Source organism: Trachurus trachurus, assembly GCF_905171665.1.
Source record: "Trachurus trachurus genome assembly, chromosome: 5".
Taxonomy (NCBI): domain Eukaryota; kingdom Metazoa; phylum Chordata; class Actinopteri; order Carangiformes; family Carangidae; genus Trachurus; species Trachurus trachurus.
The window spans coordinates 11958399-11975048 of NC_139896.1; the positions used below are offsets into that span (position 1 = coordinate 11958399).

The 16650-nt window shown below is 42.9% G+C and overlaps 1 protein-coding gene across 1 annotated transcript; it reads left to right on the forward strand.

Annotated features, from left to right (window-relative positions):
• The first annotated feature begins 3531 nt into the window (after positions 1-3531).
• LOC310985855 (dysbindin-like) lies at positions 3532-16268 on the forward strand. Its single transcript, XM_083971517.1, has 4 exons — positions 3532-3791; positions 14013-14165; positions 15359-15502; positions 15590-16268. The coding sequence occupies exons 1-4, from the start codon at positions 3749-3751 to the stop codon at positions 15850-15852; spliced, it is 603 nt and encodes a 200-aa protein (XP_083827643.1). The 5' UTR covers positions 3532-3748; the 3' UTR covers positions 15853-16268.
• Positions 16269-16650: the final 382 nt, after the last annotated feature.

Consider the following 16650-nt stretch of genomic DNA (forward strand, 5'->3'; position numbering starts at 1 on the left):
ATGTCATCATCACAGCCCAGGCTGCCGCTGAATGGACCTCTTTGACTCTTTCTGACAGACGTGCCTCTGATAATATGAGCCACTTCTCTGTTACGTGTGTGTGAGATCAGACAACACCCTCACACTTACATTCCTGTGCGAGCACTTACCATCAAACCGTGAGACATAAATAGATTTGTCAGTTCAGTGCTTGCAGTGTAAATTTAAATTCATTCAAATGGCTTCTTACTTACTCACAATGACCGACACACAGGTATAATCTAGGCTATGACCTAAACAGGCCTGTTATGTGATGATACCCAGCCATAATAACCTTATGAGGTGAACAGTTCACTACATGGTAATCTATGGAAATGAAATGTATACACAGTGGTTTTTAGTGTGTTTGAAGGCATCAAGATATTAATCTGTACTGAGTGAGGATATTTTGCATAGCGGCAGTGGTAACACTTAGTCAGCTTGTTTCTATGTATGAAGTGAAACACACAATCAAATTTAACATCTGGCACTTAATCCCACAGACCGAGAAGAGTTCCTCACACATACATTCAGACCTAGACTAATGCATGCATGTTTAATAACTGGTTTCTTTACTAAAGTCAAACCTGGCAACATTTTAAAAAAAAGAATTTCTACCTTAATCCAAAGCCAAATTGGATGTCAGAGAGGAGACTGTTACTCACATGTCCCTCCGTCCATCCATCCATCCTTTCTTCTGTGCGTCCATCTTCACACAGTGCGTGTGTCCATGCTCACAACATGAACACAGACGGTCCACACACACCTGTCTGCCTTGTGTCGTCCTCCCAGGCTGCAGGAGAGAAGAGCAGAATGAGCAGAAACATCCAGACAAGCTCAACAGACTGTTTGTCAGACACACACACACACACATACACACATATACACACACACTCTCCTCCTTTCCTCTTCTTGTCTCTTCTCCTCCTCTCTCTCTTCCCTCCTACTCGCTTTTACATTTTACACTCCCACTCTACTCAGTCAGTCAGTCAGTCAGTCAGTCAGTCTGTTAACCTTTCTCAGCCAGATTTGATGCATTTCTTTCTTTCTTTCTTTCTTTCTTTCTTTCTTTCTTTCTTTCTTTCTTTCTTTCTTTCTTTCTTTCTTTCTTTCTTTCTTTCTTTCTTTCTTTCTTCCTTCAACGTCTGAACTTGTTCACCCTGTCTTTGCTGCTGCTGAGTAGCACTCTCAGCCCCTCTTCCATTTGTAATCACCCTCCTCTTCCTCTCTCCATATTCCACACACACACACACTCTCTCCCTTTTCTCCATGTAGCTCTCTGTTGTTGGGTGTATAATTAGAAATGAGACTGCTGTGCAACTCCTCAGCTGATGGTAGGCGTATGACTGCCTGATGGCTTTGGCGTTCTGCCCGGTGTAGTGAGGGCGGGAAGCGCTCGCTTTAGACCAGCCTGGACACACTCGCGCAAGATAAAAGGGATTGCAAATCAGAAATCTTGCTATCACATCTGCAGTGCAATAGAAAACAACCCTCATCTCACTTATCACTAATTCTTCCTGCTTCTCTCACCTCGGGGGCAGATGTGAATAATGTTTTGCCCTGACTGACTGACTGCAACGGCAAACTGCGAATGATTGCTTAGAAATGGCTTGTAATTGCATTGGACCACAGAGCTCAAAGTTCAACATTAAGTACGAAAGCCAATTCTCTGCAGGAAAAATAGGATTTTTATAGTCGTGCTAACAACATAAACAATTTCCATCACCTATGACCTGCTGCCTTGTCTGCTGTCTATATGTTTCCCTTCACTTTCTTCTGAATGCTTGCATGCCTATCTCTTTCATCTCCATTTAAAATACAAAAAAGATGACAGAGCTTTTGCACACTGTGTCCCATAGCTATTGATTCTTGCAGAGCCTCAGCAGGTGAACCCCCAGTCATGAGAAAAGCCCACACATAATTGAGTTTGAGGTGAAGAGGATTTCTCACTTTGAGTCACTTCATGCTTCCTCTGCCCACTCTCTCTCTGTTTTCTCTCTGTCAGTTTTTTTAACACCTTCTCAACACACACACGCACACACACACATGCTGGAGAAAGTTCACGGTGTGGTTGGTGTTTGCCACGACGAGTACATTTCGGCAAAACCACCACAACCATTGACATTTACAAAGTATGTGTTTTTATTGATTGAAATCGCCAATCACTCCCACCACTTCCCAACTGCTACATGACAGCCCCGCTTTTGCAGTTTCGCTTTGTTAGTTTGGCACAGATGCCAGGTGCAACAATGCCTTGAGAAACTTTCACTGCAACCATGCATCTGCTGACTTAAGCACATCGAGGTTTGTTGAGGAGTTTGCACTATTGTTTGCAAACAATGCTTTAGAAATGAAGCTAATTCATATCATATTATTAAAGAATATAATACGATCAAGGTTATCGTGCATAATCAAAAAGTTAGTCCCGCGTATAGATTCAAAACACATTCTCCTTCTTGCAACGCCAGACGCTCTCTCAAATGACATTGCAGTGTTTTGGAGGGAGGCAGTGATGTAATGCTGTTTTGTGAAGCTGCTGCATGCAAATATTGTGTAACCAGCAGGTTCAGCTTAGAGGAAGTGGAACTGACATCTTTTCTCCACTAGATGGTGTTCAGGACACACAGACTCTCAGATACTACAGCTTCTCAGAGGTCTGACCATTTCTTGTTTCTGGTTCACATCACATAGTGTAAGTAGGCTACCCCACTCATAATTGAAAAGACTCTGTGAATTATATGAGTTTTTCCTTTTGTTTTTATATATTTTTTAATTAATTCAATTTTTTATTTTTTTTTTTATTTTTTTTTACCAAAGTGTGAAACAGTTAGCCTATTTTTAAATCAACGATTGATTTTTAACGCTCCATCTTCTTACTAAAACATAAGAATTGCAGTGAAGGGCAAGACGATGCATTTTTTAGCAGCTAGTTGCATGTTCTGTTCAAATCTTATTAAAATATTATAAAGTGTGTGTGTTTTTTTTTAAATGTCTCTCGACTCAAAATATTAAATTATTGAGGAATAAAATGTTCTCCGTGGATCAGAAACCTGAAAAACAAATAAATTCTTAAGATCATCACTGCTCTGATAATAATAAATATTATCATTATTATTGAACATAATTTAATAGCAGGCATGAAAATGATAATACAAGTGAACAGATATTCTGTCTGTGTGAGTTAAGAAACTGTTCACCACACTGACCCTGAAGGTTAAACAGAGAGGGTTTAAATCTGCAACAAAAAGAGAGACAGGGAACTAGAGACAGAGAAGGAGAAGGAGGAGGGGGTGTAAGGAGACAAAAATAACAAAGGCATGAGTCCGTCTCTCCTTGGTATTTTCCACTCTGTTACATAAAATCCGTCCTTCCCTCTCCTCTCCTCAATCCCTTCCTCACTCTCTCCCGCTGCTCCTCCCTCCTCCCTGTCATTGGTCAGTTGGTCGGCTCCACAAAGCCACAAACTTGTTCTCGCCTCATCTAAGTGGCTCAGAGTCCACTGAGAGAGGAGAGAGGGCAGCAGGGAAGGGGAGCGGCGGCGGCAAGGCAGCAGCATCACTCACTTTGGAGCAGTTTCCAGTCAGAAGAGAGAAAGAGAGAGAGAGAGAGAGAGAGAGAGAAAAAAGGGGGGTGGGAGATGAGCGGCAGCCTCTCTGCTGAACTCTCACAGGGCTGACCGGCCATCATCACACACTGATTTTGTTTCCATTTCCCACGATTCTCCAGCAACATGAGCTCCTCATCATCCAACCTGCACAACAAACGCCTACCCTGTGAGTAATTCTCTCAAAAAACTTCCATCTTTTTTTGTGTGTTGTTCAGGAGGACAGGTTGTGATGTGATGTGACAGCCGGTTTGCTCCAGTAACACAGTTTTTATTTTCAGATGTGGAACAGAACATTAGAGTGGAGGAAAATCCTTCTCCATATTTGGTTGTTAGAAGTAGAGCACACACACACACCCACACACACACATCCACACATCCACCCACACACACGTTTATATGAACTTTTGATTTTGTCCACAGCATGTTGCACCTTGTCAGATGCCAGAAAAGCTTTTCTAAATGTCAATCTCATGTTACAGCATCACATTAATGTAAACTAAAAGGCCTAACTGAACTTGTTCCAGATCCTGTCTTGGAAGTTGTTTTTTTTGATTGACACTGAATTTAAAATTATCCCCCTGAGGTATAAGCTATATGTGTGTGTGTGTGTGTGTGTGTGTGTTTGTATGTGTATGTGTGACAGGAAAAAATTATGTGAAAGCATTATAGTGTGACAGCTCAGCCACTGTGTTAAAAAGCTGCCGTTGTGTTGATGTTGCCCGAAGTGACTGCTGTGCAAGCCAAAAATCGGACAGGAATGTTGAATCATCACCCTGAGTAATGTTCACTAATACCAAGTGAATAGGTCACACTCTGCTCTGGATGCATTCCTACACACAATCATACTCACACTCACACTCACACACACACACACACACACTGAGGCAGGCTTGGATTGGGGCCACCGTGTATAGCTCCAGACAAAGATCTCTTATTTCTAATGGGATTGTGCCTGCAGATCTCATCAGAGTCGACTGACTGCAGCGAGGTCTGCAGGCGGCCTGTCCCACGCAAAGACACCAACCCAGATAGGACCTGAAATTGAATTAGTCCCGGTGAGATCAGTGTGTGATTTCATGAGTCTAAAAAGGATCAGGGCTGCGAGTTGAGAGAAGACGCCTCCCACCTGTTGCTTAGCCCCCCACCCGGCCTCAATGCCCTCGTAGACAATTGTGTCACGTTTTGGTTCGTGTGGGAATGTGCCAGGAAAAGAGAGGCACATCGGTGCACTGTGGAAGTAAAAGACGGACCAGCTGTTGAAAGCATGTTACAGTCAGTGGACTATTGGTTGTAAGAGAAATAGTTTATATTCTCCATGTATTCTTAGCTCAGTCCCCTTGGACATGACCCACTTAAGACTGAGGAGGTTGACGCTGTTTAATGAGCAAATTAGAGGGGTAAGAATCCATATCATGAACTGTCTGTATCTTTAATTAATGACACTCTGAGGGATACACACAGTATGTATCCGCTACTAAATCACTGGAGCTTAATGTCTCAGATAGAATGAGTACAAATGGGACCGAACTAAACGCACTGAAGAAGGTTTTTCTACCTCCTCCACTTCTATTTCTTCAGAACACTTTAGTTTGATTGTCACATCTTGCTTCTCCTAAATGTGCAACTTTTGGGTGGCCTTGTGGTGCCATGTTGCCACTTGTTTCTTATCTGGATGATTTTTTCCACTTTTATTTACATTATTTCTCAACCAGAACTTTACTTGTGGCATTTCGGAGAAGTAGCTCAGCGCATGCTTTTGGATGAATGCGTATGCGAATGAAAACATCAATATGTCAATCAGCTGTGCATGCTGTTTGTAAATACTGTTTGCATGATGACGCATTTCACTTTTACTTTCCCTAGCAACCACCACCACCACCACCACCATTGTGTACGTCCCTCATCACTGCAAACCCACAAAAACAAAAGCTGGAGAACATGAACCTGACAGAATGAATAATGACAAAACAGTCATCCAAGAAGTTTAACTGTTGGAGCAAACCGATCAGTTGGTGTCTAACAGGAATGAATTCATTCTCGACTAGTCACAAAAAAAAATGCTGATGGCTACAGTTTTTTGAAAACAAAGCTGATCAAAACTCACATTTCCAGCAATTTTTGTTGCATGTCAACACTTTGTCATGTGCTTTCAGAGATAACAGAAAATCCAATGTCATTTTTTTTTTCCAGGTTGAGGACAGCTCACATAGTGCAATTCTTCACAAACAATGCCAATGTCACTCAAAGACTTCAAAGTTAATTACCATATTTGTGTGTGATTATCTAACAGCTATGCGTAGGGCTGTATATATGTAGGCTATATACTGTCCCCATCAATGCAGCAGTGCAGCCCCTTGGGACAAAGACCAGCTCCCCTCATTAGGTCTGTAGTAAATCACGAGTAGTAAGTCACGATGTACAGGCAGAGCTAACGCCTCCAGGCATAAACTGAGTGTTCACACAGAAACATCAAGTGAACACTTTTCACGGATGTGCGATACATGTATCACAAATTCAAATATTCATGATAAGAGATTTGATTTGTCTGGGAGGAAACGGATAAGTCTGCCAAATAAATAATTGCAAATGGTCTGGAGATGAAAGATCTGACATAGGCCTAAGTGTTGACTGACGAGAGGCGTGGAGAGTATAGGGGGGAGGGGGAGTGAAGAGTTGAAAAGAAGCAGTGGGTTAGGTTTGGTATTCATGGAATTGATAGAGGTGTGGTTGAGGTGTGGTCCTGCTCCTGAAGCCTCAACTAGTGACATTAATTAATCTCAGTTGTTATCTTGGTGGCGCCAGTTTATCTGTGTGGCAACCACCAATCACAGACAATTCAACACAGGTGTTTTCAGTTGTGCCTAGTTGGACCGGCAGGCCGGTTTAACGATCTCTGAGCCCTGCAGGTTTAACAGGTGTACAGGGTCAAATTAGCCCAAGAGTGAAAGCACCTGTTTCTACAGGCCTGTGCCGGGCAAGTTTTGAAGGACGGGGGAAAGTGGGGTTGATAGAAAATAAATAAAACAAGTTTTGTGACATTACAGTGCAGCGAAAACACACATTTAATAAATGAAACCCAGTGTTTGGCTCACATAACAGAAAAGATCTGTATGTATCTACTAAAGTTTATTAAGGGGCTGCGCCTTGAGATTAATCATCTCATCGTGACTTACTTGAGAAAGATTTCTCCATCTGTGGTCAAAATATCGTATAACCTCCTCCACAAACACGGGGAGAGGCAGGGTAGCTTTCTCAGGAAATACAAGAAGCGGTGTGAATCTTAAAGTGGTGGCAGTTAATGACGTCAGCTCATGTGAAGATTTAATTGGGGGGAAACAGAACAGTTTCCCTCTCTCTGTCTCTCTCTCTCTGCGGGACAGCCTGGACCCTGTCCATTAGACACAGAGGACATTCTCGGTCACTTGTCACTGGGTAATTCAATGTTTTTTTTTTAGTTGTTGTTTTTTCTAGAGCTGTTACAGATTTAATCATCAAATAAAAAAAAAGTGAGGGGATTTTCTGAGCTTAACTATGTTGCCCTGTCCTCTGTCCGTCTGTTGACAAGCACTCAATGCTCTTTACTTTCAATGAGCAGAATAAACTCATCAGTGTTGTACTTATCGGCTGTGTTACCACTCTTTAGGCCTAAAGGCAGAGATTTGTGCTTTATTGGCTGTCGTACATGGTTAATAACCTTATTCTACCATTGATTAATGATCATTCTAGATAAGAGGATTTGTAAATGTCGGTACGTTGTCAGCTGGCAAAGCCTATTGTGTTGATCAGAACTCATGACAGTCTGCTTGTGGGCTTATGGAGGGCAGTAGGACATGACACTGACCTACAAACAGTCCCATTGTCAGTCATCCATTGTAATCCAGGCAAGAGGGAAGGAAGGAGAGGGTTAACACTGATGTCATTGTTGCTCTGTCAAACTGGGCTGATGGTGCTGGACACTGCTTTGTCCCAGTGTAAACAGCCAGATCTATCATGCAAATGAAGGCAATGCACATGCACAGAATAGACACACAAACACACTTCAACAGCTGCCATAAATAATTTACTGTCCTTGCAACCGGAGCCCAGTGAATGGGAGGAAAAAAGGGAGTAAGAGAAACCAAGATAAATAAAGGTGTGAGACAGACACACAAACAACTTTATGGTCTGCAAAGTTGCTGCAGCGTGCCCCTACCTTCTTGTTCTACTTCAGCATATAGGATTTTGTGTTTTGAAGAATGGACACAAACAGGCAAAGCAACATTTTTTTTAAATTGCAGGCACTGAAAATAGAAAAGTATAAAACAGCAGGAGGGTCTTTACAGAGCTCCTCAGGATGTGCTGACCAGGACTTTATAATATATTTATTCAAGTTAGAGATACATTTGTGCTGCATTTCATGGCTGTATCTCTGCTTGTGCAGCTATAGAGCAGGATAACTCCCAGTCACTCCACCATCCTCATGACCACCAGGACACCATTAATTACTGAGACAGTCTTAGACACTGATCCACTAATGGCTGGCTGTAGACTGTTAACAGCCTCCTGCTGCTGCTGAGGTCAATGTTGCGCTGCAAGGTACGGAAGAGACTTCCTCTTAAAGATAACAAGACATCCTCTTTAACAAGTGAGCTTGTGCAGAATTCCCTCTCTCTTATCCTCTCCATGTCCACAACCCACAGTCTTGTGTTGACTCACTTCTGGTTAACCTCTCTCTCCCATCATACCGTAGATTTTTAAGACATCCTCCTCCTCATGTTCGGCCTTGGTGCAAATATTTCTGTCCTCACTGACCTCTCCTTCCTCTCTCTCCCTCTCCTAATGCCTTTTTGTGTGTGTTTAACCACCCAGGCCCTCCACCCCTTGCTTGTCGCAGTTGGGAACCTGTCTGTGTGAAACAAAATCTCCCCCCTCTGAGAAAACAAAGTGTCTGCCGGAAAGCGCGGCTGGCATCAGTCCAAACAAATGTTTCCTCAGAATTTTAGGTCTGTCCTGGCATGCAGGAGCAGACGTCACGTCACCCATTCAGTATTACTGTAACCCATGAATAATATACACATAAATAAAAGAAAATTAAATAAATGCACAATTAAATAGAACAGATGGGAAATATTTAAATATTGGTAATTTATTTGAACTTTCCTACAAATCTACACCAATCCTTGATATTTCTGCATTGATATGTTACGATACTTGGAAAAAAAGTTGCGTAAAAATGCATAAATAAATGATGGAAATAGTGGAAAATAGTGAAGAATTAATTTATTATAAACATTAGTTGATTTTGCACCTATTTTGTATTATTTGAGACATTCAAAGAATTTGTCTATCACCTCTGTAATAATCTCAGTATTTATTTACATTTTGATACTTTATTTGCTGCCATGTACAATTTTTCTTAAGTATTTCTTCATGTACTTATTTAAGCTTGAATAACTTGGTGTTTTTCCTCCATATTGAAGCTGCTTTACAGGGAACACACAAAAAGTTTGTGCTCGATGCTCTTTCTCATCAGACTGCTATAAAGCTAAATAGCTGTGGCAACACATGAAAGTATATGCACCACCACTAGAGCCACTTAAACAGGGATGACCTCATGCAGTTGTGTGAGGAAACTACTTCCCAGGAAGAAAAAAAAGGCCTCAGTTCCGAGCAATGAAATCAAACTGAGAATTTGAGCAACTGTTCTGTAAAGAAAGCAGAGGAGGAAGGGATGATTCCCACTGGGGTTTCTGTTTAACTACTGTTTGCTGAGGAGGTCCTTGACCATGCTGCTCTGACAACCAAAAACAACTGGATCATGCGGACAGTCAGGCAGTTTTCTTTGCTCTCTGTGCTGCCCCGACCTTCCCTCTCCTCTCCCCCCGTCTCATCACATGGGACCCTGCCTGTGAGCTCACACTTTCATTTAGCACGGTGATGGGCTAATGGCAGCCTGCAGATGACACCAAACCCTCCTATCCTTTCATTAAGCCTCCAGATCAATGTGTTGCCTCTGCTGCTGATGCTTCTATACAGCAGCCTTTCAGGGTCCTGTCCTTGAAAATGTGTCAGGGGGCCGGGCAGTGCAGGGAAAGCACATGACATGCACATCATGAACACGAGACATGACACAAAGAGAGAGACTTTAGTAAATATGCTCAGTTTAGTAACGGAGCTATAGTCTAAAAGAGAGACAGAAGAGCATTGACTGATCACTGTATCATCATGTGATGTTGATGATGTTGTCATACATCTGCTGGCAGCCGTGTTTGGGTCATCTGAAACCTGTTTTCACAGTTAGATACTGTATACCCGTGTCTTTTATTTTTATTTGAACAATCTGATGGCTGTTTTCTATTTGATTTTAAAGCTAAATTAGCTCCATGTAACAAATGAGAGGCTGGCTTTAGGTCTATGCTCCCTTTGCTACATCCACAAAAAAAAAGGTTTCCAGTAACTCGCATTGTGTCGAAGGAGTGCAGGCCAGTCCTGTTCCCGTACATCTCTGCTTTTGTCCAGCTCTGAATGGGCTCTTTCTCTCTCTGCCCCCTGAGAGGAGGATCTGGGTTTGTCTTTATGTGGGGAGGCAGTGTGGCACGCAGACACATCCGGCCCACTCCGTCCTTTTTTTTTGTATCTTTCTGTCCGTTCCAGTCATTCTGCATATCCAGCTGGTCCTGAGTCCTGATCTATGACCTTTAGCTACTTCCTCACGTCCCAGAGCTCTCAGAGGAAGGAGGAGAGGATGGAGAAAGACAGAAGGAGAGATGGAAAACACAGCAGGAGAGACAGAAGATAGAAACAGAAAAGTGAAATATCTAATAAGTAGCCTACAGAAAAGGGAGGAGACTGGTTGAGATAGTAAGACATTAAAGGGATAGTTCACCCAAAATTCAAATTTCTACTCATTATCTACTCACCCTCATGTCGACTAAGGGCTGGGAGAATTTTCAGAGTCCTCCGTGCCTTCTCGGACTTACGGGGGCAGCAGTATTTGTCCATATAATGGTTGTGAATGGTGCTCACTTTTCTTCGTCCAAAAAGACACACTAAAAACATCCAAATACCTCCATACTGCTCGTCTGTAATGTCCCTCTTGTATTGAAGCCCCAACATGAGAAATTGTTCCGAAAAAAAATTAAATAAGTCTATATTTTAAGCTCCCAGTGTCTCAGTTCACTGCTCTTCCTGTGTCAGTGCAAATCTCACGTGATTTGCACTGACCGGCGGAACAATTTCTCATGTCGGGGCTTCAATACAAGAAGGACATTACAGACGAGCAGTGTGGAGGTATTTGGATGTTTTTTGGTGTGTCTTTTTGGACGAAGAAAAGGGAGCACCATTCACAACCATTATATGGACAAATACTGCTGCGCGGACCCCCCCGTAACTCCAAGAAGGCACGAAGGACTCTGAAAATTCTCCCAGCCCTTATAGTCAACATGAGGGTGAGTAGATAATGAGTGAAATTTGAATTTTGGGTGAACTATCCCTTTAAGAAGGACAGAGAGACAGAACCCCCCCAGAAAAAAACACATAAAGCTCATGCTCATGTTGTTTATCTCTCCATCGTCTCTCCAGAGCAGCCAGCCACAGACACTCCAGACATCTTGTGGCATGAAACTGAAGACTCTGGGCTGTGGTCGGGCTGTAGCAGTCTGGACCTGTGAGCTCATCAGCAGTGGACGCTGTGGTCGGGCTTTTCTTGTGACAGATGATTTTCCCGTGTGATCACTAAACAGAGGTCGCCGGGGTCGTCCGCGGCCAGGGAAGCCATATTGATGAAGGTGATCCAATGGAAAAAAGAACTGGATAGGGAAGCAAAATCAATGTGAGGATATGCATCTGTAGCTAACCTTTACCTCTCCACGGGCCTCGGCATTTAAGTAGCAACAATCAATGATGTGATCAATCACTGTTTAAGTGAGTAGGGGGGGAAAAAAACAAACTCTGGGATAAGCAATTTGCTCAAACCTGTCGCCTGTAATAAAAAGCATCATTTTCTTTGAGAGGAACGCAGCACGAATGCACAATTTAACGGCTGTCTGCTCTCCCTCTGTAAGAAGAGTCAGTGTTTAGTCTGATATGAAACTGATCACATTACTGTAAACAACATCGTCTCTCATTTTAACACACATGTGAAACAGGCAGGTTTTGACATCTTGCTTTCTCAGCGCTGCTCCCTTCGCTTCTGTAAGACTTGTAGCAGTGCAATGAGCAGTTCATCACACACTCTCAAGCTGCATCTTCACAAAGTCAGTGGCAGCACAAAGACAAAATGCCACGAAGACTGACAACTTGTAATGGCTTGCTTGCCCTTTCAATATATAAGCAGTGCAACTAAGAAAGAGCAGTTGCGTTCATTTACTGACTGACATCTCCTATAGGGGGCTTAGAGTGACACCTGCTTTCTGTGACGAAGATGGAGCTTTCAGATGTGACATCCAGTCAATTAAAGACACAAACATGTAAAATGCTTGTAAATTTCAGTGTTTTTAAGCCTGTGGGAAATCCACGCTCACATACTGTATAGCCTACCTGCTGCTGTGCTGTCAGCCGCTCCAGCCCTGGGTCATGAGCTGTCCTCTTCCTCCCCTCTGTCCAAAGTTGTCTGCCTGTCTGATCCCAGAGCAGGCGAGGTCCCTGTGCCCAGGACACAGGCTGTCAAACAGGACAGAGCAGAGCTGCACTGACAGGCCCCTGTCCTGCCTTCACCACAGACATGTGCCCGGGCAAGTCTCAGGGGGGCTGACTGCGCTGATGCAGCACTAAGGCAACCTGTTGATGATTTTAGCCGATATCTACTTTTTTTTTTTTGGATTTAAAGTGATAGTAGATTTGCCCTGACTGAGCAGTTATACTGTATATTCAGTTCATTATGGAGACTGAGCCAAGTGAAAATCCTTGGAATCATTACTTTTCCTCGTATTGTAAACATCTTTCCATTCTTCGTCACCTAATGGTATATTTGCAGAGCTACTGTGACTGCTGCTCTCAACACAGACAAGATAATCTTCACATTGTTCCCAGTTTAGACATGGCTTTAAGCCTCATCCAATTAGCTCAATCCCTGCCCGCAGGTTGCAGGTTGCAGGTTGCACAACCTCCTCAGAACTCAAACGTTTACCGTAATGATTGAGCAACATAAAGAAGGAAATGAGTCAGTCATTGGATGTTTACTGCACTGCATTCATGTGATGTGTGACAGTCAACTACATCTACAGCAGAGGTTCGCACAGTCTTGCTCTAAGTTAGATACAATGAAAAACACTCTCCATAGATCTGTTGTGTTCTGAACTCAGTCATCTTCCTCTCCTGTACTCTGGCTCCACATGCAGGTCGATAAACATGCATGAGTCAGTTTTTGTTTTCTTTCTATAAATATAATACAAAATTTCCTCCTTAAAGTATTGCAGAAAAGCCAAACATCAGTGGATATAAATTCACCACCAAAATGCAGGAAATTTAGAGTTTTGATGACACCCAGACGTCCCGCACCAGTATACAGACACACTCACATGTCTCCATAAAGTTGAAACTACACCCAGGACTCACCCTGAGCCTCACCCTGTTTCCAACGCTTGACATGTCTTTATATTCCAATACTGTCAGCCATGAAAAGTGATCAGACATTGTTCCTTGAGACTAAATTCATAGTAAATTTATAGTATATAAATGATATATGAGTCCAACATTTCCTTTCTCTTCCTCCACTCACAAACTGAACTTGCACTTAGCTCGACTGCAGTGGTGCTGATGAGGGAAAGAAGAGATTTCATGGTATCGCAAAACAAGATTAACGTTGTAAAGGCGCTGACAGCCGAGGTTACATAATATGATGGTGTAGTGAAAGCTTAGGACAGTTTAATTAGTGTTCTGATAAGTTGTGTCATCACATGTCCGTGGGAAGAATCACAGAACAAAGTTATATAACATTGTTTACCTTTTATAAGTTTGTGACGGACTTGTCACTTCTCCTTGCTATTTCAACATTAATCGGTAACACTTTACAATAAGGTACACAAAATTAGAGTAGTTAATGAGGAACTAATGAAGAACTAATGAGGAACTAATGAGTAGTTAGTGAGGAATTGAGGTACACAAAATTACAGTAGTTACTGAGGAACTAAGGTACACAAAAGTAGAGTAGTTACTGAGGAACTACTGATTAATTAACTATTAGTTAATGGTCAGTTCTTCAGGAACCCCCTGAAATCCTCCAACTGTTTGACTGTAACATAACCCCAAATCTACATTATGTGCACGCCACCATGTGATCTCACCTCACATTGACCTCTTGAGTGGGGTGCACTTTCCTGTGATCTCTGGTTTCCAGGCTGCACGCTTCAGGTGTATAACTTTACCTGAGCCGGTGTCTGATTTCCTGTCACCCTGTTGTGTTTGCCAGCGGAGTCCGAGCGAGGCCAGAGGCTGACGGAGGTGGATGCAGCGCAGCAGCTCAAGCTGAGAGAGAGGCAGCGTTTCTTCGAGGAGGTCTTCCAGCACGATGTGGACGCCTACCTGTCCTCGGCGCACCTCTGTATCAGAGACTACAAGAGACGTGAGTTAGATTGGTTTAGTTTAGTTTAGTTTAGTTTATTAGTTTATTAAAGGGATAGTTCAACATTTTGGCAAATTGGCCCATTGCCATAATCGCTATAGTCATAGCAGTAGGTTCGTTAACTTTATTTGTCGGTGTAACCTATTTTTAGAACGGTGGAGTGGAGCGGCAAGCTGTTCAGAGCTACGCTATGGAGGCTAATGGAATTTCTTGGTTTCTCTCATCAGACTCATCAAATACAAAATCCCAAAACTCCAAAACGCTTTCGTAGACAAGGTGTGACCTGCACAATCACCACGCTATGAGATAATAATGGAACGTTACGAAACTGAGCCGTTTTCGAGGTAAATACAGAGTCTGCTTGCTAAAAAACTGTCCCTGAACGCAACGCACATCAGCGGTTTTGCATGAATTTACCTCTAAAACAACTCTGTCTCGTAACGTTCTATTATTATCTCATAGCGTGGTGATTGTGCAGCTCACAACTTGCCCACGACAGCGTTTTTGAGTTGTTGGGTTGTGTATTTGATGAGTTTGATGAGGGAAACCAAGAAATTCCCTTAGCCTCCATAGCATAGCCCTGAGCAGCCTGCCGCTCGCTCCACCGTTCTAAAAATAGGTTACACCGACAATTAAAGGTAACGAACCTACTGCTATGACTATAGCGATTATGGCAATGGGCCAATTTGCCAAAATGTTGAACTATCCCTTTAAGGGACAGTGTGCAATTACATTAATCATTTGCAGAAGACAATGAGGAGATGGTTGCACCAGATTTAGCTCACAGCTAATTTCCATCTGTAGTCCCTACACATAACATAAAAAAATGAAAAAAATACAGACCACAAGCTACTATACAAAGGTGATACATAGAATGACACAATAGACGACGCTTAGACAATACAGAAACATGTATGAGGTGGGCAAAGTGCAGAGTGCTCATAGCAGCAAGATGTTGATTGTTATATATGTGTGGTGGGCAAAGTGCAAGTGCAGACGTAATAGCCTACCAACGATGGTAATTCACAGTTACAAAAATAAAAAATTACCAGCTATGGTAATGTGACAGATGTATCTGTGGACATCAGATGAACAACAGAGATGAAAAGAGTCTCTGTGAACACATGAACTTTCACAGATGCAGACACACAGACAGACAGATAACAGTTTGTTATCCTCTTCTCTTCCTGCAGCCCCCATTGGCAGCATCTCGTCTATGGAGGTGAATGTGGACCTGCTGGACCAGATGGAGCTGATTGATATCTCTGACCAGGAGGCTTTGGATGTCTTCTTCAGCTCTGGAGGAGAGGAAGGAGTTCTGGCTTCCCCACTGCCAGGTATGGAAACCAGATTTAGAGAGATTAGGTACAGGCAATTTAACAGCAAAGTTGCATCCCTGACAACCTTTTCCTTCTGACCTACAGTTCAGGGAAACAACAACAACAACGAGGAAGTCATCAGTAACGGACTCTTTCGCCACGTCCTCGAGGGTCTTGATGCCAAGTCCCGCATGTCCTCCACGTCCTCAAACTCCTCCACCGACAGCCAGACCACCAATACCAACGGAGGAGACACCCCTGTGGTCGGGTCAGACGATGAAGAAACACACGCCAGCACAGTCAAGAGGAGAGCTGCACCTCCAGAGAAAGAGAAGCTGAAAACGCAACCTCCATCCTCGTCTCCCTAGGCTGCAGATCCCTGCAATACGTCTCCGCCTGCAGCACCCTAGCCAAGACCTAAGCGTGGCCTTTGTGATGCCAGTTACTGACAGAGGCGTCAATCATGTGTCCTCCACAGTGACTCCTATCATGGTTTTCAATCCTTGTTTGGTTCATGAGTTGTGGTTTTGCCTACCTTTGATCTAATGAATTGTGAGTTGGCTTACCTTTGATTTATAAATTGTGGGTTGGGTTTGGTGTGTTGTAGAGGTGTGGCCATGAACTGTAAATAGGTCCATGAAGACTTCCTATTACTCCTCACCTGTTTTCATTCCTGTTTTGGCATGTCTGAAGGATGATATTTGTTCCTCTGTTACTGACCTCATGCAATTTGTAGCTGATGAACGATGAATTTTGTACAGTATTAACACATCAAGGGCTGTAAAGCAATGACAGAAATGAAAATAAAATAAAAAATAATCAAATGAGGTGTGACTTAAGGCACATTTTGATGAAGATTTCTGAATCTTAAAGGGACAATGAGGAGTTTTGGAAAAGCGAAGCGTTTTCACACTACATTAATGAGCCTCCGCGTGCACCGTGAAATTCTTTGACCGGCGCAAGACAGACTCATGTTTTCATTCATCAAGAATTAAAGTCAGAGGTTCGAAGACGATCACATACCGTTGTAGTTCCGACCATAAACAGCGATTCTGCGGCGTTATTCTCATAACTCGCCGCGAAACCGAAAGTAAAAAACGCTGGTCGGCTCGACCAGCATTTCTGCCACCACTAATAATAACAAAATAACGATAGAGACAAGACGA

Coding starts and splice junctions, on each gene's coding strand:
- LOC310985855 (XM_083971517.1), top strand. CDS start 3,749: ATGAGCTCCTCATCATCCAACCTGCACAACAAACGCCTACCCT. Junction 3,792..14,012: donor GCACAACAAACGCCTACCCT/GTGAGTAATTCT, acceptor TGTGTTTGCCAG/CGGAGTCCGAGCGAGGCCAG. Junction 14,166..15,358: donor TATCAGAGACTACAAGAGAC/GTGAGTTAGATT, acceptor CTCTTCCTGCAG/CCCCCATTGGCAGCATCTCG.